At 31.4% G+C, this 27,662-nt stretch overlaps 1 protein-coding gene across 1 annotated transcript; it reads right to left on the bottom strand.

Moving 5' to 3' along the window:
- Nucleotides 1–1,780: 1,780 nt before the first annotated feature.
- On the bottom strand, nucleotides 1,781–12,591 carry LOC114424978 (short-chain dehydrogenase TIC 32, chloroplastic-like). Its single transcript, XM_028391691.1, has 8 exons — nucleotides 12,355–12,591; nucleotides 8,684–8,915; nucleotides 8,437–8,516; nucleotides 6,907–7,060; nucleotides 5,431–5,509; nucleotides 3,242–3,329; nucleotides 2,458–2,528; nucleotides 1,781–2,056 (listed from the first exon to the last, which is right to left on the bottom strand). Exons 1-8 carry the CDS (start codon nucleotides 12,461–12,463, stop codon nucleotides 1,898–1,900), a joined length of 972 nt encoding a protein of 323 aa, XP_028247492.1. The 5' UTR covers nucleotides 12,464–12,591; the 3' UTR covers nucleotides 1,781–1,897.
- Nucleotides 12,592–27,662: the final 15,071 nt, after the last annotated feature.

The raw sequence follows: 27,662 nt of genomic DNA on the forward strand, positions 1-27,662 counted from the left end.
TGACAAATTCTTTCAAATATTTAATGACGAGCGATTGATTCGTGCATCTTTTGTAGTGGTGTAAATTTCTGTCAAGGGAAGAAGTTTCCTAACGCCAGGCCCTAGGGTTTTTCTCTAAGACCTTTACAATTTGGGCCAAAGTTTCCTTGCAAATCTCAAAAATGTGTCTGCTTAAGTTTTTCCCCGTCAATAGTCTCTTAAGACTTTTCAATCTAAACTTTTTTTAAACAAAAAAAAAACTTTTCAAATAATTGATATATCTAAAATATATATAATTTGACAAGTTCAGCAAAATAAAAATTAGGTTAGTTAGAATATTAGTTGGATTAATTTAATGACTCAATATTAATTATTAATTTATTACTTTTTCTTAGTATGTAAGTCACACATATACCTACCTTCTCTAGTCTATGCCTTGTTTGTCAAAGTTTATAAAGTTCCTTGCAATCATTACAACCAAGTCCACACCTTGAATCCATGAAGCAAATATCAACATTCAACAACACCTATATTTTTTTCAGTACTAGAGAAAAATCAGACTCATGCACGAGAAACACATTGCAACCAATACTTCTCTGCATACAAAGTCGCAGAAGCAACAACACAACACAACAAAACAATCAAATAGATGTTGTTTTTGCTTTTGCTAAGGAGAAAACTTAATAGCAGAAACCACCAACTTCTCACCATGTACGAATTATTCCAATGCATTAATTCAAGAAGTTGACCCATTAAAGAATGCATTCACACATGCTATCATTCTGAACTTGAATTCAAAGTTGGTCAAGCGAGGATCTTGTGTGCACAAAACATTCAATTCATAGAAGTCAAAACTCAAAGCATAGTGTCCTTTCGTCTTTTAAATAAGCATCATCAGACCAATTATTATGAACAAATAAATTTAAAAATCGAACAAAAAAGGAACGAACCAGTGAATGTGCAACCACGACAGCAACTTCGCGACGGCTTATGTGACGACATGTGCGACGTGGTATCACGACCCTGACAGCGAGGCTACATGGTTGTGACTAGGGACTTCTAGACATGATGGTGACGGAGGACTCCTAAACACGATGGTGGCATAGGCACGACAGTGAATTGGGCGTGATGGGGCCTCCAGCGATAACGAAGTACTACGATGAAGAATGAGTGAGGAGTGAGTGAGAAATGTGAGTGGCTGAAACGACGCTTGGGTTGCTTTGTTTTATTTTGGGTTAATTTACATTTCTGACGGATCCATATTTCGTCAAAAATTCCATCGGTAATTTCGGATAGAACCAAATTCATGGGTAATATTCCATCAATAATAAAGGTTTTCCGACGAAATATTTGTCTGTCATTAAATTCCATTGGTAAGATCAACATTTTCGATGGACAATAATCCATCAGAAAATTCTGTCGGAACTAATACTTTCTAACATAAAGAAAAGTGTTGGAACTAATTCTGTTAGAAAATTATGTTGGAATCATAATTTTTCTTGTAGTGATAAAAATGTAATTGATGTAAAGAAAAGTGTTCCAAACATGCTTCCTAACATATTCCTTTAATTACATCTTCTAATTTGTTTAAATTTATTAAAAATTATAAAATTAAGAGAGGAATTATTAGATATGATATAGAACTCATAAAATTTTAGTATTTTTAATAAATTTCAACCAATTAAAGAAAATTTGTTCAAAAGAGTTTGTTTGAAAGTATATGTTCCAAGTATTTCACATAAAGGAAATTCCGTGCTTGTACTAGAGCCACTAAATTGTAGACTAGCTTGAACAACACAACTCTCTTAAAAATAGTAACATCATATAGATTAACTTAATAACAGTCACAATATGATCATTGGCATTTTTATTCTCTAATACAGTATTCCATTTACATTGACAATTATCATTATGCATTTTACTTAGTCAAATTTATGCTAAAATCCCACAACTTCTTGGCCAAATTCATGTCCCTTCCATGTGAGTATACTTCTGCAAGATTATTATCTTCAAAATACTTGCCGCTGATTCCACTCACTTGTGGGTGCAAGGCTACATAACATGTTGTTGATGCTCCCTATAGTCAGGTTGGATAAAGTGAATATATATGGAAGATCAGGAGAATCAAATGTTAAATGTTAGTTTTTTCTTAACCTCTTTTCAGTTCTTTAGATTAGATACCAAAAGGAAATATCATGATATATCTATGTAATTAAATATATATTTTTACCCACAATGTATGATTTTTTTCTCAATTTTACTCTAATTTTTTGTTTGTTTTTAATCCTTAAAAACTAAAAAAAATGATTATATGATTTTAATCACCGGTAAGAGACTAAAATTACTTTGTTTTTGTTAAATATAAACAATAAAAATAAATAATTTTTTCCCAAAGATAAAATGCAAAACATCATACTTTTAACAACAAAAATATATTTAAATATACATATATTAATGTATTGTAGTGATTTAACTTACTTGCTGCACATTTTTTGCCATATATCCCAATATCTTCTCGAGTCCAAATAGCCATGCTATTTTGTGTAAACCTGCATAAATCATATAAAGATATGCCCATAAAACTTGACAAATATCATCGATGTTGTAATTAATTGATATAAATAGATAACACGATGGTTGATGTTGCAATTAAGTGATATAAATTACAAAGGTTGCCTTTAGGTGATCTCATGAAATTGTTTTTGCAAAGATGCTTGAAGGGAATAATCCTATTTACTAAGTTTGAATTTATTATATAGAGCAACCAATCCATTTAACAATTTTGTTTTAAAAAAATATTCATCTACCAAGGTTTGTTTGGACAAACTTTTCTAAAAGTTTATAGTCGAATAAAATAAGAAAAAAAAATAAAGTAATTTTTCCCAAAAGTTAAGATTAATTTATGTATAAACTAATTTATAAAAACTTCCTCACGTTAACTTCTCGAAAAGCTTATTTTTAAGTTATAAATAATTTAATTTAAACTTATAGAAAAATTTATTTCATTTTACCCTCTTATTTTCTTCTACTATAAATACTTTTAGAAAAGTGTATCTAAACAAATCCAAAATATAAGATTATAACTCTTGGTTGAAAAATTGGAGCTTATTGCATTGTAAATACATTGAAACTTTTAGAAGACAATTCAAGATGGAGAATTATATATGTAGAATAATTAAATATTTAATATCTTAAATCACATTAATTATTTATATAATTTCACTATAGACCATATATTTACGCAAATGTGCATGGTAATTACCATTTAATAAACCACTATGAATGTGAATATTGGTGGAAACAGTGGCTCCTGGATGAACAGAATTAGCAGTAATATCTATTCCATCTTCCTGATCAAGAGGCAATAAAGATTAAGATTAAGATTATATATATATATATATATATATATATATATGACAAACAACTAATTAATAAGGCAGAACTAAAAGGCAATTTTTTTACATTAACATAAGAGAAGAAAGGTCACCATAATAATGAGAAAAGAATGTAAAACAAAAGTTATTAAGTTTGAGAAAATATTTTGTATTTTCATTTCTTTTAATTACAAAAATATCACATTAATTTTGTTAGAACTATTTTCATTCCTAAGCTTATATGAGAAATAATCCTATCTCGATCAATCCTCTATCAACTTAGAACTATTTTGTTAGACTTCCATGGCCATTTACTAGGATTGAACTATTTTCATTCCTAAGCTAGCTTATATGAGAAATAATCCTATCTCGATCAATCCTCTACCAACTTAGAACTATTTTGTTAGACTTCCATGGCCATTTACTAGGATTGATATGGTAAGTACAAAAGAATTCTTCTATCCACCTCCTCCACTTCAGTGAGAATCTCATTTTTTTGCATAATGTTATTGAGATATTCCCGTTCAACTAAGTTGTAAGCTTTTTCAAAATTTACCTTGAACAAACACATTTTTTAAACTCTATTGCACCTCATCAATCAATTCATTGGTGATGAGAGCCTATTTTTAAGAGACGCAATTTGAGTATTAGATATCAGCATATGCATTACTTTCTCCATCTATTGGAAAATAACTTTGTAATGATTTTGTAAATACATCCAAATGATTTATATGGCTGCATAATCCCCAATCTTTTGTCAATAATCCTTCTTTGGAATCAAAACTATTAATGAAGAATTTGATCCCCTTACTACCTATTTATGTGAAACTGATCTAAATGCAACATTTGACTTAATTACCTACCAAAAGTCTTTCATAAATCTTAAATTAATTAACACCATCAAGTCCAAGACTCTTTCAATTCAAATAATACTCCCTCTAGTTCTTCATATAAGAAACAAATAACTAATTTATCAATATCAATAAAAATAGTTAAGTTAATTAGTTTTAATAATATCATAAATTTTAATTTTATTCTAAAATATCCTTTAACATAGTTGGTTTAAGTAGTGATTACATTTAATGATAGTATAACTTCATCAATAAGTATAACTTATACTCCTCTAGTCTCAAATTTAAGAAAAATAAACATGACACACTAGTTAATTAATCACAATTAATTACATTAAATTTTTTTTTAAAAAAATCCAACTTATCCTTTGAAACTTGATATCAAGAATAAGAAAAAGTTTAAAACTAACACCTCAATTAAATAAAAGATATTTTAAAAATAGTAACATTAAATAAGATAAAATTAATTAGTTGAAGTTTTCTTATATTTGATATCAAGAAAAATATGTTTTTGTTCTTATATTTGATATTAGATGAAGTATTTTTAATAGACCAATAAATGCATGAGAATCAATGAGTAGGTGCCTCATTAATGGGTTTCACAAGATGAAGGATAAAAAAGAAAACTATCAATTAATACATTTTAAAATAAGCCTATATTTCTTATAATTAAAAAAAAATATTCTTTTATTTCTTATATAAAGAATCAGAGGAAGTAATATAAAAAGATTAAAACTCAAATTTAATTAGCTTAATATCATACTTGACTAGTCTAATCCTCACATACTAGCTCAACTTAGACCATAACTATATAAGGATGTTTAAGAGTCAAAACTGCATCAAACTTCAACATGAATGTTGTATGTAAATCACTAGCAACTCATTAGATGGAATACAAACTTGTGTCATATAGTGATGAACCTGTTTGCATTGGAACCTACGCTAAATGAGCTTTATTAATTAAACATATAAATAGATCATGCCATAATATGGAAATATTTATTTAGAAATACTAGTTCCTTAATTAAATAGTGAAAGCATGATAGACAAAGCAAAGATCACATGTAAGATTAGGTATATTAATTTCTATAGTAATTAGCCAAAGGCTTAGAAAAATCAATACCGATGGTAATGTTTACTTATAATGGCATTACGGTAAAAAAAAATACTAAAATTATTAATCATCTCATAACAATGAAATAATGTATTATTTATTATGGTACAACCTTGAGACGTCTTGCGAGTTCATTGGCATGTAAAATGTTAGCAAGCTTTGATTGGCCATATGCACACCAATTGTTGTAACTGTACATAAAAAAATAAATAAATTATACAAAACAATTAGTCTTTGCACTCGTGCTATAGTTCTTGTGTATGTAAAATAAAGATACTTTAAAAATGATAATCATCATAAATTGGGATATTTTATGTTAAGTCATCAATAGAATAAATTTAGGAATAAAGTGAAAGTATATTAGATTTCATGAATAATTTGATGTTGGAACTTCTAAGTTCTTAATCTCCTAGTTAGTCTTGTATACACAATTTCTCTTAGAGTCGCTTCAGGTTTTTGGTGATGGGATATGGAAAAAGAACATGGTTTATATACATTAAAGACCATAATTAACCCTTTTATAAAGTACATAGTCTTTAATTAAAAGTAATGACTTTTGAACTTTTCTTATTTTTATTTTAGTTCATTATAAAAATAGGACTTTTGGTGTCTGCATGTTACAAAACTCATCATCTAACGAACGATAACAATTTCAGTAACAAAGTGAGATCTTTTAGTTAAGCACATACAATAAATATAAAAAAGACTAAAACAAGTGAAAATATACCAAAGTGATGACGTTTATTAGTTTTTTTTTTTAATCTGTTTTCATATCTTTTATGCATAATTCTCTCTTAGAGAATATGAATTCTCTTTTAATGACTGGATGTTAAAAAAGAAAGCTATACCTATAACCTAGACTTAATATAACCTAGAGTCAATATATAGCTTTTCTTAATAATAAGTTTGTATTATCTCAAGAAATATAATAACTTTTAAACTTTTTTTTTAGAAATATTACATTGCAAAATATTTCAAATTTTTTTATAAATATTTTTTTTCTCTATTTCTTTATATCACATCTCATCTCACATTCTCTATTCTCTTTCTATCTGTCTTCCTTTAGTTTATAATATATGTTATGAATTTTTGTTGTATGAATAAAGCTATCTTTTTTTTACCCATCATAAAAATAGAAATAAAACTTCATATATTTACATATTACAAATCCGGTATCAAATGGGATATTCTTAGTCCTAATAAATTTAACCTTATAAAATCACTACAAAAGGACTAATACTTCAATTGTTTTATATCTAGGTAGATCAAACCTTATCAATTGTTTTTTGTATAGATACTTAATTTGAATTATTTTAGCTGACACATTATATTTATGCAACACCTTATGCTACATATATCCACAAATAATACCATAAACTAAAGATTGACAATAATATTTATCATTTTAAGAGTTGAACAAATACTAGAGGCAAGTTGCAAGAAAAAATAATTGAAGTATGTAGCATAATTGTTCTTCTTTTGATAAATTCTTAGAAGAGTGAGGCTTAATAAATCCTTTTTCCATGGAAAAGAATCTGCTAACATAATTTATCATCATAGATATTGTATTTGGAATACTTTTTTTTACCTTGATTGGTCGTTAATTTTGTCAAAAATGATTCCTTCACGATACGTGAATCGATAACCAATTGAGGAGACATTAATAATTCTTCCTTGTTTCTTACTTTCACTTGTTGCTTTCTTCATAGTATCCAACAACATATTTGTTAAAAGAAAGTGGCCTGTGGAATTATGTTGAAGAAAAACTAAAGGATTAAGATTATTTTGACATTTTATTGGCCTATGCTCTTAACAAAATAATAGAAGAATTATTTGACAATTTATGACAAATCACAAGTTTAAATACTATGCATATATTACATGAAACAATTATTTATAACCTTTTTTCCCAAGACTAAGATACACCCATGCATATGCATACACATTTGTACACACTCACATGCAAAGAGCGAGGTGTCACATGTGTATGACACTACTTAAGGCACACACAAATGTAAGCACACATATGATTAATGTGTGCACAACCTACTAAAGGTGCATCACATGAATGTTGGTACACACATGTGTACAAACACACACATACAAAGAAGGATAGGTTTTATTCCTACATTATTAAGCCACATACATGAGCATGCATATCACCTATCAAACACACACATCAAGAGGTTTTGAATGTGTAACTACTTCATGAGATTCATGCACACACATGCACCACCCACTAGGGGTGAGCATCGGATGGGTTTGTGTTCGAAATTCCCCATCCGTATCAAACAAACACAATTCTTTTGAGACCTATCTTCTATCATTTGGACCATCGGATTAGTTGGGTTCAAGTTTGATGGGTCACAAATTAGATCAGGTGGGTCGAAGCGATTTAGGCCAAGATTTAGATATGATGAGCTAATGCGCTACTTATACTCCCCACTACTCTAGATTTGAAGCACCACCATAATCTCATCATTGTCATCGAACAATGAACATTGCAAGCCACCTTCACGCATCAACAACACCACTTATTAAAGGACCATCTTCATACCTAAATGGCCTTGGAAAGGTTGAAAGGGACAATCAAGATGGAAAGGTTAAATCTTCAAATGAAAACATGAAACAACTCTAAGGTTCAAGAACAATCTATGAAGGAACAAAGGGGATAGAGGGAAAGGCTAGTGCATGCATTTTGTGTTGTGTGACACTAGGTTGATAAACATTGCTTGCTTTAGATTAATTTTTTATATGTATGTTTCTTTTTCTTTAAGAATACCCAACTTTTCGATCGGGCTTAGGTATTGTTGGCTGAAAAAAGTTAGAACCGAGCCCAACCACATGAAACCAAATAACTGACCTTTTAACCCAAAAAACCCTATGACCCGATTTTAACCACCCGTTTCTTCATTTTGGGCTTGGATAGAACGAGTTATGTGTGGGTCAGAATTTTTTGCTCACCCCTACCACCTACATATGCACACACATGTTTCACATGTGTATGCTACTACATAAGACACACACATCAATGTACAAATGCACACGAATGTATACACCACCCAACCAAGGCGTACTAAAAAAAATATGTTATTGAAATTAGATAGTTTTAACGTACCTAAGTAATTTATGGCAAATTGAAGTTCAATGTTATCCTTGGATAGTGCAAAAGGAGCTGCACAAATCCCTGCATTGTTTCTTTGAATTGCAACAAATAAATAAATTACAAAGCATTATAACTAGACAATTTGTGTGAGTGATAGAGTTAAGATGTGTGTGCTTAGAGAGAGAAAGAGAGAGAGAGAGATGGGCAACTATATTGAATATGCATAAAAAAATTGGCAACACATCCCATGCATTCTTACATCAAAATATTCAATGAAAGACCAGATGAATTGAAATTTGATGCAAAATTCCGAATAGATGTCATAGAGCTAAGATCTAACTCCATGACATCAACTTTAGCTATGGGAATCTCCTTAAGTATTGCTTCCTTGATAGTTTTTGCACCAATCATATCTATCACCCCCATAATCACATGGACACCACGCAAAGCAAGGACACGAGCAGTCTCAGCACCAAGACCACTAGATGCTCCTGTTAACCAAATATACAAATAAAATTTGTAAGTTTGTTAAAAAATGGAAAATTTTAGAGAGTTTCATATTTATTTAAAAGTGTGCAAGTATTAGGATAAAGTATAAGTATTTTGCTTAAGAGTTTGAAAACTTTTGGTATTAAAATAAATTTTTAAGTATAGATAAGGTTATGGTTCCCAACCTCTCTTTGCAATTGATTAAAATGTAACATTAATTGATGGGGCAACTAAGGGCTCTCTTGGTGTAGCTCGTTGTGGAGGCATATTTACATAGAACTCTACTACCACTCTTGGATTATTTGCTATGAATCTTGGCATTAATAGTGCAATTTTCGCAGAATTGGTCGATGCAATGAAGACCATTGATGATGCAATCCTACCCCGCAAGGGCATTGGATAGAAAACTCCAAGTAGATTTGGCCAGAGATGCAAGAGAAGGCCCTAGGGTTCTTATGAGCCTTAGGGTAGATTTCGGGCCCATGGGCTAAGTACGAGCCCACTTATCTTTGTAAATATTAGATTAAGGTTTCATTATTTTTGGAGCTTGTATTTAGGGCTCCATAATGTAGGTAGGGTACCCTAGAAATATAGGATTTTTCAGCCCTTGTATTTTAGGGCACCTAGACTAGTTTTTTGTATTAGGGGTAGTTTTGTAATTTCACATGCACTAAGTGGATATTTGATGTGTGTGGTTGGAAATAAATTTAATTGAATTGGTAGAAGCCCAATCCAATTAAATTTTAGAGGGGGAGGTGAGCATTTGCTTACTACACCCCATTGCCACATCATATAGTCACACTTTGTGCATGTCCTTCATGCTTTTCATGCCTCATGACACCTAAGCACACTTAGTGGAGAATCTTGGAATTAATCTTGGATTAGTGGGCTGAACCATAACTAAAATTCACTAATCATAATTAGTGAAATTTTGGCTCCAAAGTTTGGCTCCACAAATTCAATTTCAAATTCAAGTGAAATTTGAATTTCCCTCCAATTTTGTGTGACACTTAGGCTATAAATAGAGGTCATGTGTGTGCATTTTTTTAAACTTTGATCATTTGAATATTAACTTCAGATTTCAGAGCTCTTTTTGAGCACAAAATTTCGTGCTCTTCTCTCCCCCTCCCTTCATTCATCTCCTTCTTCCTCCAAGCTCTTATCCATGGCCTCCTATGGTGGTGAGCTTCTTCTAGACTTATCTTCTCCTTGAAGTGGCGTCTCCTCTCTCTCTTCCTTCTCCATTCCGCTGCCATTTATCTTCCAAGAAGCAAAGGAATCCATTGATGAAGAAGATCCTAGGCCTACAAGCTCCAATGGAGCTTGCATCAATTGAATTTGCTTATGAAAAAGGATGGGAAAACATGTGGCTAGAATGCAATTCCATGTTGGTCGTTGAAGCTTTTTTGAATGATAGGAGATTAGTTCAAATTAGAAATAGATGGGAAAAATGCATAGTTTTTACTAACAATGTGAATCTTTTTGTTAGTCATATTTATGGTGAGGGGCCATACTTGTGAAAAGAAATTAGTCTCACATGGTATAATATATATAGAAGGCTTAAATATATTTTTAATCTTCACAATTTAGTATTTTTTTGTTTTTTATTCTTGAAAAGTTATTTTTTTTAATACTTAATTACCAATTATGTTTGTTTTATTTTAATCCTTAAAACACCTTAGATAACAAAAATAATTTATAAGAATTAAAAATAAAAAATGTTAAATTGTATTGATTAAAAACGTATTTAAACTTATATAAAATAGAACAGTCACTTGGGAAGTTTTTAAAGAAATTTTCTCATAGAAGTACTTTCACACGAGCACATTCAAAATCCCAAGAGATGGCGTTCTTGGAACTCAATGCAGGCAGGGAAGTATGATCGTGACCAACTATTCGATGAAGTTTGATGAACTATCCAAATACTTCCCTTATTACAATGGTGAGGGTGAAGAACACTCGAAATGCATTAAGTTTGTTAATGACTTGCTATCTAGATCAAATAGGCCATTAAGGCATTAAGCACCCAGAGATTCATCATTTTCTCACACAAGAGTGTGGGCCCAGTGAAGGAGAACTTTGGTGTCCAAAGTCAAGGAAAGTCATACTGAGTTCTAATGGACAATAATATGATCACCCCCACAATAGTCAAAAGATTTAATTATATTTACTATATATTTTTTTTATCTTTCATCATATTTAGTTAATTTAGATTTATCTTTTCAAATATTATTAAATTAGGTTCGTCTATGGATAAAAGCTGGTTGTATCAATGTTTTGGTAGTTAAATTATAATAATTTGTATCATTTTAAATTATTAAAAAGAGTATTATATTATTTATTCATATAAATAATAATTTTTCTTTTAATATTTTTTTAAAAAGTATTTTTTAATATCTATTACTATTATTTTCCATTATAACAATGGAATAAAGTTTATAATATTTTCTCTTTCATATTTAATCTTGTCAAAAATGATAAATGTACTTGAGTAACGTCTTGACAAATGGGATGATAATAGACTATACTTTTTATACATTTTAATCTCTGAAATTATAAGTGTTAAGTTTTTATTTTTTGACAAAAGGTGTAAGTTATTTTAATCTCTAATGTATAAATTCATTACATTCGTTCTTGACTTTGCATAATTATTATTTACTTTAATATTTTAATACAAAAAAGACAGTGAAAATTTTAATAGAAGAGGATTAAAGTAAACAATTTTTATAATTAAGTCAGACATTAAAGTATAAACTTTGTAAAATCATCTCAAATACTAATTAATAAAGTTTGAAAGTCAGCTCTGGCTTTGTTGGTCAAATTGGGTTATAATATGTGGGTTGAATAGGTCACGGGCTGTCACACAACATGTTCGAGAAAGTATGACATCGCAAGAGATTTTTGAGGTTTTCTTTATGCAATCATAGTATTTAGTGAATTTGTCAATAATTAAATTGCACATCTTTAGTAAATATTCTCTTGGTTTTATCTGCATGACTCGATTTCAATATTTTATATAAGTGATCCCAATTTAGATCCACTTAAACAATCTGCGTCTTGATAGAGATTTTAATTTGGAGTTTAGATATTAATAGAGATTTTTAGAGTTTAGGTGAGAGGAAAGAAGAGAAATTTTTAAATTTCAAAATTGGTGAGATAATTTGAATAAAAGATTAATATTTTTCTTAAAATCAACTTTTCTCCTTTTTAAATTTTTTCAACCAAATAACAAAAGATATTTTAAAAATTTCCTTTCCTTGTTCTTAGGAAAAATATATATTATACAAAATTTTGATAATACTGCTCAACATGCACCTCCATAAGTTTTTTTCTTCATAATTTATCAGACACTCCAACTTAACTATAATCTATTTTAAACATGCACAAAAGGTGGTGATATATATACCACCTTTAAGAAAGAAAAACAGAGAAAAAAGTGACCTGTAACAATAGCAGTGAGACCACTTCCATCGATTCCATGAGTAACTTCCTCGGCAGTAGAATATGATGAAAACCCAGAAGATCCTATTCTGCTGAATGGCCACCACATCGTTTTATTTATTTTTTGTTTCTTTTTCTGGGTTCTTCCAACTCAATTCTTCTCTCTAATAATAGACTGCAAGAAATCTAGTATTATATATCAGTTGGTGATGTATGTGTGTATCGGTGCCAATACGTAGATTAAAATCATGATATATAAGTTGCTGATGTAAGTGTGTGGGAATAGTTTTAATTATATACTTATCTTTTAAAATCAATATACATGATTAAGAAATTAAAAAGATGTAAAATAAAAGATAGATTATGTAATTAATAATATATTAAAATTTTAAAAATTGTCATTCTTTGTTGAAAATTACTTGATTTAATCCTTAAATATTATTATTTAAAATGATAAAGACACTTATTAAATGTTCTTAGCAAGTGGAAGGAAATTTCAGAGGTTCTATCTCTGTCATACAAATTGATGACTCCTGTCGTAATAAAAATAAATAAATGTGATGAGAACTACTTTTGTTTGTTCTGGATCTGTATTTCCGTTCAATGTCCCAGTTATTTTATGAGACACATACTGTACGATACAATGCTGCTTGCATCAAAATGTACAATTACTTTGATCTGCAAATGCTAATTTTTTAATACAGTACATGACTATTAATGACAAGTAGCTATTCTACCAAAAAAATTAAGTAGCTGATCTTTTATCTTCTCAACCACCTGAAATGTGATTACTTAGCCTACTTGACAATATTTTTTTCAGCAAATGTCGATTTTAATTTCACGTGACTAATTATATGTAGCTGTTAATGCTCTTTTATCTTCTCAACTACCTTGCTTAAAAAAAAAAAAAACTTCTCAACTAGTACTTTTTTTTCTGAAATGCAATACTTAGCACACTTGATAAAGTTTTTTCTTTTTAAGATGTAATTTTCATCTCCTATTTTTTAAATCCACAATTTTATTTTTTTTATTTTTTAGTTGAAATATTTCATTCTTACTTTTAAAAAGTTTGTAATTTTAATTCTTTCATTTTTTAATTATGATATTTTGTCTTTTACTTTTAAAAAATTTATAATTTTAATCCCTGTAACCAATTTAAGCCGTTGATTTATGTTTTATGTAAATATTTACTTATGTGTTTGATTATTATGCATATGAAAAATGTTTTTTTTCCTTAAATTATTTAATTGCTAACAAACTAATTTATTAAAAAAAAGTATACAATCAAATTTGAAATTGACTAAGGAAACTAAAATTATAAATTTTTTAAAAGTAAAAAATAAAATGTCTCAATTAAAAATAAGAAGATTAATATCACAATTTTTTAAAATAAGAAAATAAATATCTTAATTAAATAATAAGAGGACTAAATCATTAATTGAAAAAATAGGAAGATAAAAATTATATTTTAGTCTTTTTTTTTGCAAATGTCAAATTAAATATCACATCAGTTATAAATCTTTTGTTTCAAAATAACCTTGACAAGAATAATGGTAATTATTTGAGTTCTTAAATTAAAAATGGATTCTTATTTAGTTATTTACATTTTTTTTATCAGAGTTATATACATGCTGAAATGTCAAATTTAATAACCATTAAATTTGAAATTAAACAAAAAATTTAGTTATTATTTGAAATTGGACTTTAACTGATGTGATCATAAATGATATTTGTTTTTAGAGGGTAATAAATGCGAGAACAAACTCTTACAAATTTAGTTATCACAGTTAATGTTTCTTGTATTTAGTCTTTATATAAAACTTTTAAAAAAATAGCTTATTTTTTCTAAGAATAGATATGAAAATAAGGATTAAAAGACTAAAATATAAATATCAGTCAATTTGTTTAAGGATTAAAAATTAAATTTTTAAAAAATATTTAATCCTTAAAAAAATAAGATCTAAAATCATATTTAACTGTATAAGATAAAAAAAAAAACCAAAGTTATATTTTAACTTAATAAAGATAAATTATGTTAAAAAAAATGGTAAAAGTGTATTACTAATATTTTTCTACTGTATTCTTATAAATTTAAAAATTGATACTTTAATTGATATATGATTAAGTAATTAAAAATTGTTAAATAAAAATAGATTATGTAATATATTAAAATTTAACAAGCTATTATTCTTTGTTAAAAATACTTTATTTGAAATTTTAAATATTTTTCATTAATATCATAAAACACTTATTATTGAAATTTCTTTTTTGTTAAAATCAATTTTTTTAGCTTTTTTCTTCTTCTCAAAAATAGGATAAAATTAGCGATTAGCGCTTAGCAGGAGGAAGGAGGTTTCACTTATTATTTGGTGAGATACTACATAAATGCAATCTACCTCAATGCCCTCTTCGATACTAGAGATGGAAATAATATTGAGTGTATCAAAACAAGTTGGTGGTGTTTAGTTCAAGGGAGTTGCTACGTGCACCCAGCATTATTGCTGGGGCACCCAGCAATTGATTGAAAGTACCATTTTGCCCTTTAAAATAAAATTATAAAAAACGCAAATCATTTCCGGAACAGTTTTTTTCGAACAAATTCTTCTTCTCTCCCGTCCCGGAACACAGCTTCTTCTCTCCCGGAACAGCTTCTTCTTCTCCCGGAACCTGCTTCTTCTCTTCTCCGTGAAGCTTCTTCTCCGCGAGGCGCGCCAAGGCTTTCTTCTTCTTCTCCGCGAACAGGTTAGTTCCCCTTCCCCTTACCCTTAGCTTGTAATGTGCATCACTGTTAGCATAGCAATGAAACCTTAGCATAACAATGGAACCTTAGCATAGCAATGGAACCTTAGGGTAGAAGACGAGAGGGGAGAAGACGAGAGTACGCCGGAAAAAATGGCGGAAATGGCTGACGGAGGAGTCTTCCGGAAGACCCCTTAGGGGTTCTTCCGGAAGTTCCGGAAGAACGTTTTCCGGAAAGTTTCCGGAAGAAGTGTTCTTCCGGAAGTAACCAAACGTCTTCCGGAAGAACACTTCTTCCGGAAGACTTCCGGAAAACGTCTTCCGGGAACTTTCCGGAAGAAGTGGTTCATCCGGAAGAATTCCGGAAGACTCGCACTTCCGGAAGAAGTTTCAAACTTCCGGAAGACCTTTCCGGAAGAACCCTTCTTCCGGAGTGTTTCCGGAAGAACCACTTCTTCCGGAAGTGTTTTTTTTGTTTTTTTTTTGTGTTTTTTTTTAAAATTTTTTTTAAACAGAAATTGTTTTGTTTTTTTTAAATGAATTATTTTATTTATTTTGGTTATTTTGTTTTTTAGATTTTATGAAAAATGAAGTTTGGGTTTTTGTTGTCATATTTTTTTTATAATTTAAATTGTGTATTTTTACTAAATATTAATTTGTAAATTAATTTTTTTTATAAAAGTAGTTGTGTTTGTTTTTGTTTATTGTTTTTTTTTTAAATTAGTGTTTTTTCTTTAAAAATGAAGTTGTCTATTTTTATAATTAAAGTTGTGTGTTTTGGAAGTTTTATAAAAATACTAATTTTTTATAATTAATTAGTTTATTTTATTATAAATGAAGTATTTTATTTACTAAAAAAATTGTGGATGTTTACTAAATAATTTTTTTTTTACATTAGTTGTTTAATTTTTTTTAAAAATTAAGTTGTGGATGTTTAGTAATGAATTATTTTTATATTAGTTGTGTTTTGTTTTTATAAATGAAGTTGTTTATTTTTTTTAAAAAAAAATTAACTTGTTGATGTTTACTAAGTAATTTAGTTGTGTTTTTTTTTATAAATGAAGTTGTTTATTTTTTTTTAAAAATTAAGTTGTGGATGTTTAGTAATGAATTATTTTTATATTAGTTGTGTTTTTTTTTTTTTATAAATGAAGTTGTTTAATTTTTTTTAAAAAAAATTAAGTTGTGCATGTTTATTAATAATTTTATTTTACATTAGTTGTTTTTTTTTATATAAATGAAGTTGTTTAATTTTTTTAAAAAAAAATTAAGTTGTGCATGTTTATTAATAATTTTATTTTACATTAGTTGTTTTTTTTATATAAATGAAGTTGTTTAATTTTTTTTTTTAAAATTAGGTCGTGTATGTGTGAAAATGATTTGATTTAAGTTAGTCTTATTTGTTTATAAATAAAGTTGATTTTTTATAAAGAAAATTGTGTATATTTTGACAAAAAAAAAACGTGTTCGACATGATTTACAGATCATGGCCAGAACACGAGGTTTAGGTCGTGCCATAGGTAGATTTGTAGGCAGAGATAGAGCTGCTGACGAGGATGCTGGCGATGTTCCCGAGAGGCGTAGGCCTACTGCCTCAGCCCGTAGGCTACGCGTTCATCAGATGACTACGGAGGGACGTGATATGGCTGAGGACGTCGCTGACATGACTGATGATGTCCCTGAGCAGCCTACGGAGGCACCTGAGATGCGTGCGGACGCACAGGGTGCTGATAGTGGTGAGGGGTCAGATGGTGATGATGCTGCAAAGGGATTCCCTGGTGGTCCACGTGACCCGTCAGTGCTCACATCATTTGCCGAGCATGTTGCACATGCCGTGTGGAGTGGACAGGTATTTTAATTTGTTAATTATTTGTCATTGTTTATTTATTTGTTTATGATTAATTTTTTTTTAATAATTGTATAATTTGTACTTCAAATCAGGAACGTCCTGATTTGAAGTTAGTGTCACATGGGAGGAAGCTGACACTGATTGGGAGGCCAGTGCCTGAGATTGAAGGCCTGGTGGCTGCCACAGGATTAAGTCCACTGATAGATTGTTCAGTTATTACTGGCGATCCTAGACTTATATCCGCATTTGTGGAGAGGTGGCACAGTGAGACTAGCACCTTCCACCTTCCAGTAGGAGAGCTGACGATCACATTGGATGATGTGTCGTCCATTCTACATTTGCCCATCACTGGCGCCTTGCACAGTTTCCACGCTCTTTCTACGGAGGAGGCCAGATTCTTGCTCACGGAGTTGCTGGAAGTGTCTGCGGAGGAGGCCAGAGCCGAGACAGCGCTCACACGTGGAGCATATGTACGATTAGGATGGGTTCGTGACATTTATGAGACCAGATGTCAGGCCCGGCGGTGGATTGTCGCAGCTCGCGCTTATTTGCTGCACCTTGTCGGTTGCACTCTTTTTGCTAATAAGAGTGCAACATACGTGCATGTGGTCCATCTTGACGCTTTCCGGGACCTCGCTCATAGTGGTGGTTACGCTTGGGGGGTTGCCGCGCTGGTTCATATGTACGACCAGTTAGATGAGGCTTGTAGGACCACCACCAGACAGCTTGCGGGGTACTTGACGCTATTTCAGGTAAATTTTGTGTTTATTAATATGTTAGGTTCGATTATGATTTAAACATGTTTTTATGTTATGTTAACCTCAATTATTGTGTAGTGCTGGATCTATGAGCACTTCCCTAGTGTGCATCAGTGCGTGACTGACGACACATACCAGGAGACGTCCCCACGTGCTTCCCGGTGGTTGACGTCGAAGGCGCACATGAAGGGCATCACAGGAGCACCCTACAGGGCACGTTGTGATGGTTTGACCGTCACAGATGTGTCCTGGTTGCCGTACACGGAGCATCGGGGTGTTAGGGCGTTTCAGGAGATTTCATCGTTCCAGGGTCAGCTCAGATGGGGTCCTATGATCGTCGCAGTTCGACCGGAGAGGGTGGTACGCCAGTTCGGTTACATCCAGAGCATCCCTCCGCCGCCTGTTAGTGCATGATTGTCACAGGATCAGATAGATGACAGGTGGATGGAGTTTGCGGATCACTTACTACCTGTGGGTCAGCCTTGTTTAGTGCCTGGGCAGGTATCTGCGGATTACATTGAGTGGTTTTTCCGCATATCTCACCCTTTCATGACACCGACCCAGGCAGCTGACCAGCAGAGGGATGCACCAGCTGCAGACCCTGAGGACTACATACAGCCGCCCAGCCCCCAGGTTCCAGTGGCATTTGACCCCCCTCCATATGTGGTAAGATTATTTGCGCGTTTAATGTTTTATGAGTTGTTGTTTATTTTGAATTTCATAATAAATGTTTTTAATGACTTTGACAGGATGATTACGAGGGATATGAGGCGATTGCACAGAGGTTGGAGCGTGTGCTCAACCTTAGGATAGTCACTGCAGGCACAGAGTTATATGACATTATGCAGGACTGCCTGACGATCGCGAGAGGGGGACCCAGTGCTGATGGGACGGTCAGGGCTCGTCAGAGACGCCGCACGGACCATTGATCATTGTATTTATTTTGTTGTGTTGTAGTTGACATGAATATTTGTAATTATTACAGTTTTTGTTTAATATAGTTGACGTGTTTTGCACAGTTTATTATTTTATAATATAGTTTGTTATTCCGATTGTTTGTGGTCCTTAAGCGAAGTTTACGGTTGTTTTAAATTTATTTTTAAAAAAAGGGAACCTAGAATCATGAGTTTTGTTTGTAAGAATTACATAAAAAATAAAAGTTTTTAAAATGATTAATAATTCATAAGTGAACCCTTTTTCCATGTTCAAGTACCCATGTTTGTAAGAATTACATAAATGAACCCTTTTTCCATGTTTGTAAGAATTACATAAAAAACATAAGTTTTTAGAATCATGAGTTTTGTTTGTAAGAATTACATAAATGAATCTTTTTTCCATGTTCAAGTACCCATGTTTGGGATTTTTTTGCGTGGGTGTGCCTGTGCCCTGAGACAATGGAGGGCGGCCATTTCTCATGTTTGGACGTCAAAGAATCCAAAAAAAATAGTCCCGTTCCCCAGTTCCGTCAACTAACACGTCAAAACAAAGCCTCAAAATCCAAAAAAATAGGAAATGAACCCTTTTTCCATGTTCAAGTACCCATGTTTGGGATTTTTTTGCGTGGGTGTGCCTGTGCCCTGAGACAATGGAGGGCGGCCATTTCTCATGTTTGGACGTCAAAGAATCCAAAAAAAATAGTCCCGTTCCCCAGTTCCGTCAACTAACACGTCAAAACAAAGCCTCAAAATCCAAAAAAATAGGAAATGAACCCTTTTTCCATGTTCAAGTAAATAATTACTGTAATAACCGAATTCATGATTGGCCTAAAGCAAGCAGAGCTAGCATGCACAGTTCCATTATAGGCTACATAACAGCATATTAGACCTAATCATCTTGCTTGTTTACAATGTGATAAACGGATTAATTAAAGGATCCTAAAAAAGATCAAATCTTCCAAATGCACAGAAGCTCCACGATCACAATCTTCAAAACCTATTCATTAAAGAAGCAAGAGAGTTCATTAAAGTTCAAACTTGGAATATTCTTATTCCCCTTGTATTCTTGTAACTCTCGCAAGCATACTCATCGTCACCATTAAAACGCATTCACGCATAGAAGGCGGCGCGCACATTCTCCAAGCAATTAATAGCCACCTTAAGTTACATACACTACTACATAAGTGCTATTTTACGACACGGTATCAGAGACGGTTGTATAAAACCGTTTTTGAAACGTCTATTCAAATACGATTTTTATAAAACCGCCCTGGTTTATGCCGCTTCGGATTTCAACTCTCCAACGCTTCGGATTTCACCACTTTTAATGCTTTGGGTTTCTGAACAACCAATTAAAAAGTGATAAGCGAAACATTTTTTCCCAATTCCAACTAAAAACTTTTTGTCCCTGTATTTATTATTATTTTAAAATAAAAATAATATAAACATAATTTTTTTAAAAAATAAAGACATTCACCTTCCCTTTCTCTCTCACGACTCCCACCTACCACCACAAGCAAACCCACAACCCTTTCTCACTCACGTAACCTACCCTCTCTCCAACTCTGCATGCTCCAGCGGAGCCCAGGGGCACGCGTCGATTTCAGTGGCCGGAATCGCCGTTGTTGCTTGTTCTGGTTGCAGCCTTTGAATGAAAACCAGAACCGCAGCGTGTGGTAGTCCCCAAAGGTTTCGCTAGCACCTCCGACATCTTGAACTTGTCCTCGTGTTCGTGTCGGAGATTAAGATTTGGAATGGATCATCGAGATCCAGATCTGAACCATCTAAATCCAAATCGCCATCGAGATTTAGATCTAGAATAGTTCTTGCGTTTCAATCTGAAACAATTTTGCGATCTGTTTTCATTTGATTTCTTGAATCTGAGATTGTTTTTTTGTTTTCTTGACCACTAAACCCATTCTAGAATCTGAACCCTTTAAGTTTTTTTTTCTCATTTTTTCATGAAACTTTATGCATTCCACCTGTTTGTTGAAATTCCTGTGCCAACAATTTCCTTGCTTAACCAAACGAGTAGTTGATAATATTAATTGGTTAGTGACGGGTTACAACGAATTATATCGCATAATGAATACAAATAAATAAACAATGAATGTTTAGTCTTCATTTAGGTCTACATAGTGTGTTTTGAATGACATCAAGCTTGTGTATTCCTGCATTCTACTAATATATGGAATTGCCCATTGCTTTGCCTGAGAATAACAATTGGTTGACCACAACAGCGCTGGGGGCGGCAACGGACAATGGTCTTTCAAATAAACCTGTTGTACATGAACAAACATTATATCATGCGCTGACCGTGCCAAACGAACAAGCGAAGTCATTGCATAATTGTTACACTAACTATATTCAATGTACCTGAACAAAATGATTTCCAAACACGTGACCGACACATATGATGCGGTGGCCAGAAGAGTCAGGTGGTGGTTGACTTCTAAGAGGGAAAAATGTCATGCTTTGTTGTTGGGACAACGATACAAGGATTACGTTATACCGTGAAGCAATCACATATCCCATGTCTGTTATATCCATCCACTTGTCCACACTAACCTGAATGAACCAAACATACACATGTAAGTAATTTAAACATTGTTATTAAAAAAAATTAACCTAAAAACATACCTTTGAAAATCCATCAACAAGTAGGGACAACTTTAATTGTTCAAATCTCTCTGTGCCACCGAAGAGGTTCATGTACTCATGCGACCACCTGCCAAGTTCTTTAAGCAATTCATTACGCACTAACGGCCACGAATCTTCCCCCATACCTAATAAAGCGCCAATGGACCGATATCCACAGTTACCGTCCGCTTTCACATCCACAACGTCACGAATGAAACCTTGAAAGAATGACGCAAATTGATCCAACATCGGGATGATCCTTGTTGGCTGACGCGGTTGAGAACATGATGCACTTCGTTTCACTGGAGAGTTGCTGCTTTGAACAGAATGAAAAGCATCAACATACTCCCAGTAAGACGGATCACGCTTTGTGGATGTTTGACTTCTTTTCATCGGTTTCTTCGGTGCACCTTTAGTGTTCACCTTTGATGGAGGAGGGCACATAGAGTTATGATCAGGGTATGCGATTTCTCGAAGTTTACTCTTCAGATTTACTTTGCCAGCCACATCAAGTTCATCAAACCTTTTAGATATGACCTCTATTTCTTCCTTGATGGTGACTTCCGTCTCACATAACCCTTGGTCTGAAAAGCAAAGTCTCCTCCAAAAAAGATGGACTGACTCCAATGGGATGCTGCTAGCAGTATACCTAGAAAGCTCACATGCACAAGGAAGCCCGTGCGTGCTTCTCATCACACAACCACAAGAAGAGAGATTGTTGCCGAGATAACGTAGACGGTCAATCTCAGAAGCAATCTGATTTAAAGCATCCCTCGAAACCATCCCAAGAAGCCTCTTGTATAAGGTTTTTTTATATACATGGCCAACCACATGCGTACTGGTTTCAAAGGATGCTTTAATTTCGACGTGTTGCAGCGTGATCATGTTGTTCATGGCATCCCAAACACTACATAGGTCTCCAACGCTATTTTGTAGTACTCTTTTGAGAGCCCAATGAGCTGATTCAACCCTACATTTAAAATACACAACAAACATGAAAATATACAACAATTAAATACCATTTAATATTAATCGTTACTAACAAATAAAATCAGTTGTTAATACCTGTTTGTTGTTGTGTTGCCTAGGTGCATGACCTTATTCGTCCATGCTGTAATAAATTTTTCCTTGTGGGGGATAATCCATGTGTCGTTAACATAGTCAACGAACATCGGCCAAGGCGAACAAGCAACTTGAAACTTCTGATATGACTCATGGAACTCGTATTCGGACGGACAATCAACCAAAGTACCCCAGTTATCCATTACATAGTCCCACGCATTTTTTTCCCCGATTAAAGATTTGCACTTCGCCTTCACATTCTTATCGATATGAAACCTGCACAACAAATTAGTAGACTCGGGAAACACAGTTTTCACTGCATTCATCAGTGCTAGGTCTCTGTCAGTGACAATAACAAGAGGGAGGCGATCGTGTCTTAAAAATAGGCCTCGAAATCGTTCCAAAGCCCATACAATATTATTAACACGCTCAGCCTCCAGATATGCAAACCCAGCAGAGAATGTCATCGCCGTTGGTGTCACTCCAACAAAGTCAAGTAGTGGGAGTCTGTACCTGTTTGTTTTGTAGGTACTGTCTATAAAAAACACTAGATGACATGCATTGCATAACTTTACTGCATCTGGGTGACACCAAAACAGATCACGCACCACAACTTCATCCTTCAATCTATGCCAATGAATGTATTGATCACGTTCGAGAAGCTTCATCAGATGCTGCATTTCGGTATCAGCTCCTCTTATTGAAGAACGATATGCACTTCTTGCATTGTAAATTTGCTTTATCATGGTGTAACTGTCGGCATTGTGTTCCTTCAACGTTAGCAAGATGTTTTTCGGTTTCACCATCGACTTTGTCATATCAGCAATAATTTTCTTTTCTTCCTTAGTCAATCGCCCGGCGTATGGATGTCCAACTAAGGACTTCGCCAATTCATGATTATGAATCCCACAGATCAACTTCACCATCCAACCTTCCCCTCCACGCACTGGTTTCCCACGAAGCCTGAAGGGACAACCACATTTCCTACTCCCGGTGTCTTTTCTAACGAATTCTTTATTTCTACACTTGTACGTACCACTCCTTTCACACCCAATTAACACAAATGAACTTCTTCCTCTGCTACCGGTCTCTGTGTCAGATCTCATAATCACTGCAACAAATCCATTTTCATGGGCAACTGTTCGAGCCCATTGCAAAACATCATCTCGAGTAGCGAATACCTACAACGCAACCCTAACACATTAATTTTCGTACAAACCATCAATTCAACCAATGACTCAAATTATCTATGATTACCTGAGATGTATTAAAAGCATTTGAACAATCGACATGTCGTTCATTCACTCCACATTCTTCTTGATTATCATAATCATAATCCATATGAACTTCTTGTGACATCGCAAAGTCATACCTCCATTGATCTTCGTCCATCTTAAGGACATATGCATCATACACAAGTACATTCAAATTATCATATAACCACATCCAAAAATTTACTACACCTTAAATAACAAACATATTAATAGGACATATGCATCATACACGACTATATTAAAATTATCACTATATTCTAAATTTATAACTACATTATTTACTTAAACTAAACTTATCACTATAATAAACAACTAATAAAACATTTTTGTACCATTATACATTTAAGTTACCTAAATCATTTAATATTATACCATTATACCTAATTAAATCAATAATCCACAACATATATAAACCAGAAATAAAAAAAAATTATAAAACAGAAATATATATATATATATATATATATATATATATATATACCATTATAAAACAAAAAAAATTATAATCCACGATATATATCATTATACCTAATTAAACCAATAATTCATTATTAACTAACAGAAATATATATAAAACAGAAATTTAAAAAATTATAAAACAGAAATTAAAATAAATTAGTAATAATTTAACATTCCGGAACAAGATCTTCCGGAAGTTACGAAGGCCAATTCCGGAAGAAGTGCTTCCGGAAACTACTTCCGGAAGACCTTCTTCCGGAATTGGGCTTCTTAACTTCCGGAAGAAGGTCTTCCGGAAGTTACGAAGCCCAATTCCGGAAGAAGTGCTTCCGGAAGTAGTTTCCGGAAGACCTTCTTCCGGAATTGGCCTTCGTAACTTCCGGAAGACCTTCATCCGGAAGTGGTCATTCCGGACCTTCCTCCTTCTGTGCCTAAAATTTCTTCCGGATACATTTTTTACTGTTTTTCTTCTCTAAAAGCTAACCGGAAAACGAAATAAACGCGTACCTCCGACAAAATAGGAACAACAGCCACTAATAAAACTTCAAATACGGAACACGGGACCACCAAATCTTCAAATACTTCACTTCACGGGACCACCAACAAACTGCTGAAGGGACCACCACCGAAACAACAGCAAACGGAAGAAGAAACAAAGCAAACGGAAGAAGAAACAAAGCAAACGGAAGAAGAAAGAAAGAAAGCGCAGTAAAACACAGCCTGAAGAAGAAAGAAAGAAAGCGCAGTAAAACACAGCCTGAAGACGTTAATTTAAAGAAATTTACACAAGGGCAAAATCGTCATTACATACGCATTAAAAAAAAAAACTAACTTCCGGAAGAAGCTTCTTCCGGAAGACTTCCGGAAGAAGCTTCTTCCGGAAGACAATGGAATTCTTCCGGAAGAAGCTTCTTCCGGAAGTCTTCCGGATGACGTTCTTCCGGAAATTGTCTGTGAGTATTTCCGGAAGACACAAATTATTCTTCCGGAAGAAGGTTCTTCCGGAAAGTTTCCGGAAATAATTTTTCCGGAAACTTTCCGGAAGAACCTTCTTCCGGAAGATTAATTGCTGAAGGGCAGTTTCGCTACTTCACTGTTTGCTGGGTGCCCCAGCAATAATGCTGGGTGCATGTAGCAACTCCCTTAGTTCAATAGAACTAGAGAAGGCCCATTCAAATATATTATTATGATTTTGAGGTGGCTTCTAAAATTTGATTCTAGATTAAATAAACTCAAAATAGAGAAGGAAATATCATAAAAAAATACTATATTTTATACCAGCGTGTTGCACAAATCTATATATTTAATATATTTTTTTATTTTTTTAATTAAATTCTTTTGTAAGTATTTTAGTCTGTTTTACTTTTATTTCAGTAGTTTTATTTCTCTTTATATTTCTCCTTTGAATGTATTTTTGTTTCTAAGTTACATAATTGAGATGAGAAAAGTAAAAGAAATTTTACATAGAGATAAAAAAAATAGATATCAATAATATTTATTAAATTTACATTTTTATTTATAAATTTTATTATAGATATTACATCACCATTATTACTTAAAAATAAATAACTCATAATAAAATTCAAATGTCACCAAATAGGCAACAATTATAATATTAATAAAGTTATAATACCTTTGGTATATTTATTTTTTCTCATTCATATTTCCGATATGTGCTAAAAAATTATTCATATTAATTATTATATAATTTTGATAATTTTTTTCGTCATTCTTCTTATTTTTAATGTAATTTTATTTATGTAAATATATATATATATATATATATATATATATATATATATATATATTTGAAATATATTGAATACAAATATATAAATTTACAAGTAAGCCATTGATCAAAACTTAGACTTTATAATAGTCGTTGATAAGATATATAATAAGTTTACTTAAAACTTTTACAATGATCAAAATATAAGACTCTATAATAGTCATGATTAAATTTGAGCACATTTAACATGAATGAAGAATTAAATTATTTGGATAAATGTCATTTATTGTGATGATGATGATGAAGGTAACTACTTATATTTAAAATGAAATTAAAATCGTTATTGATAAATAAATTTAAAATAATTTTTTTCAAATTAACTTTTGTAATCTTATTGAGTATAATGTTATATAATATTATATCTATTCCCAGCTTTATTTTGTAGGAAATTTATATTACATAGTAAATTTTTTTTTCAAAATAATAAAAAAACGTAAATAATAATAATAATAATAATAATTTAATAACAGCAAACTAAAAGCTAGACATTAGTAGTAGTAAACATGATAAAAAAATTTATTTTAAAATAATTAAAAACTATATATTTAATAAAAATCACACTATTTCAATAACTTTTTTTAAAAAATAAATGTTTACAAATATATTAAAATACTTATTTATAAACATACACAAGTTAAGTACATGTTAACGTAATATCTATAATGTTAACATAATATCAACAATAGCAAAAACTAACGCTCAACTTTAGATAATTTTATATTATACATTCCTATTTATTATATTTATATTTAAAAAAATTATAATTTTCACATAGGTATTATTTGGGAGAAAATCATAATAAATTTCAATAGACTTGAATATTTTAAAATAAGATCTGTTTAATTAAAATATAATTAATCTTCTTACTCAATTTTAATGAAATTATATTTAATTTTTTTATTAAATATATTAAAAATTAATAATTATATATATATATATATATTTAAAAAATAATAAATAAAATATAACAAATTTATATTTTAAACAAACCCATGTGTCGCACGGGTTTAAATATAGTATTATGACATTTTATCATTTAACTTAAAAATAAAATATTTTATTTCTCTTCTATCTTATTTTTTTCAGCGGTTCTCTACTACGTATGTGGAAATTATTTTTAAGTTAAATGATAAAGTATGATATTGTTCTTGAATTAAATTTTGAAAAATAAAAGATTCAATAATGTTTTTAGTCCATTTTTTTTTTGTTGAACATTAATGCACACCAATTAGAGTGCTTCTAAAAAAACCAATTAGTATTAACATTCCCCTATATGTATATAATATTTATTTTAATTAATTTAAAATTTTTTATATAATATTTTACTGAATTTAATATTTTAATTAATATAAATTTCTTAAAATATATTTTTACTAAATTTAATATTTTAATTAATATAAAAATTATTTATATAATATATTTATTTATTTCTGTTTTCTCTTCTTACTCATTTAAACACAGACTTGTTTTTATAAAAAAAATTCTTCTTATTTCTATCTTTTTTAAATAATATATATTTAATATATTTTTGCTTTATGTCTATCTTTTTCTAATATTAGTTTATAAAATTTTAGTCAAAACAAGTAACAATTGAAATAAATAAAGGAGTATCATAGTAAGTTCTTATGTTACTCCTTTTATAAAATTCTAAAAAAATAATAACCTAATTCATTAAGAACAATAAAAAGAATTAGATTAGTTAATTTATCATGAATTTTAATTCTATTTTAAAATTATGCATGACATTAAATAATTTAAGATATAGTTATTTTAAAAAAATAATTTTTATGAATATATCTTATT

Source organism: Glycine soja, chromosome 9 (genome assembly GCF_004193775.1).
Source record: "Glycine soja cultivar W05 chromosome 9, ASM419377v2, whole genome shotgun sequence".
Classification (NCBI taxonomy): domain Eukaryota; kingdom Viridiplantae; phylum Streptophyta; class Magnoliopsida; order Fabales; family Fabaceae; genus Glycine; species Glycine soja.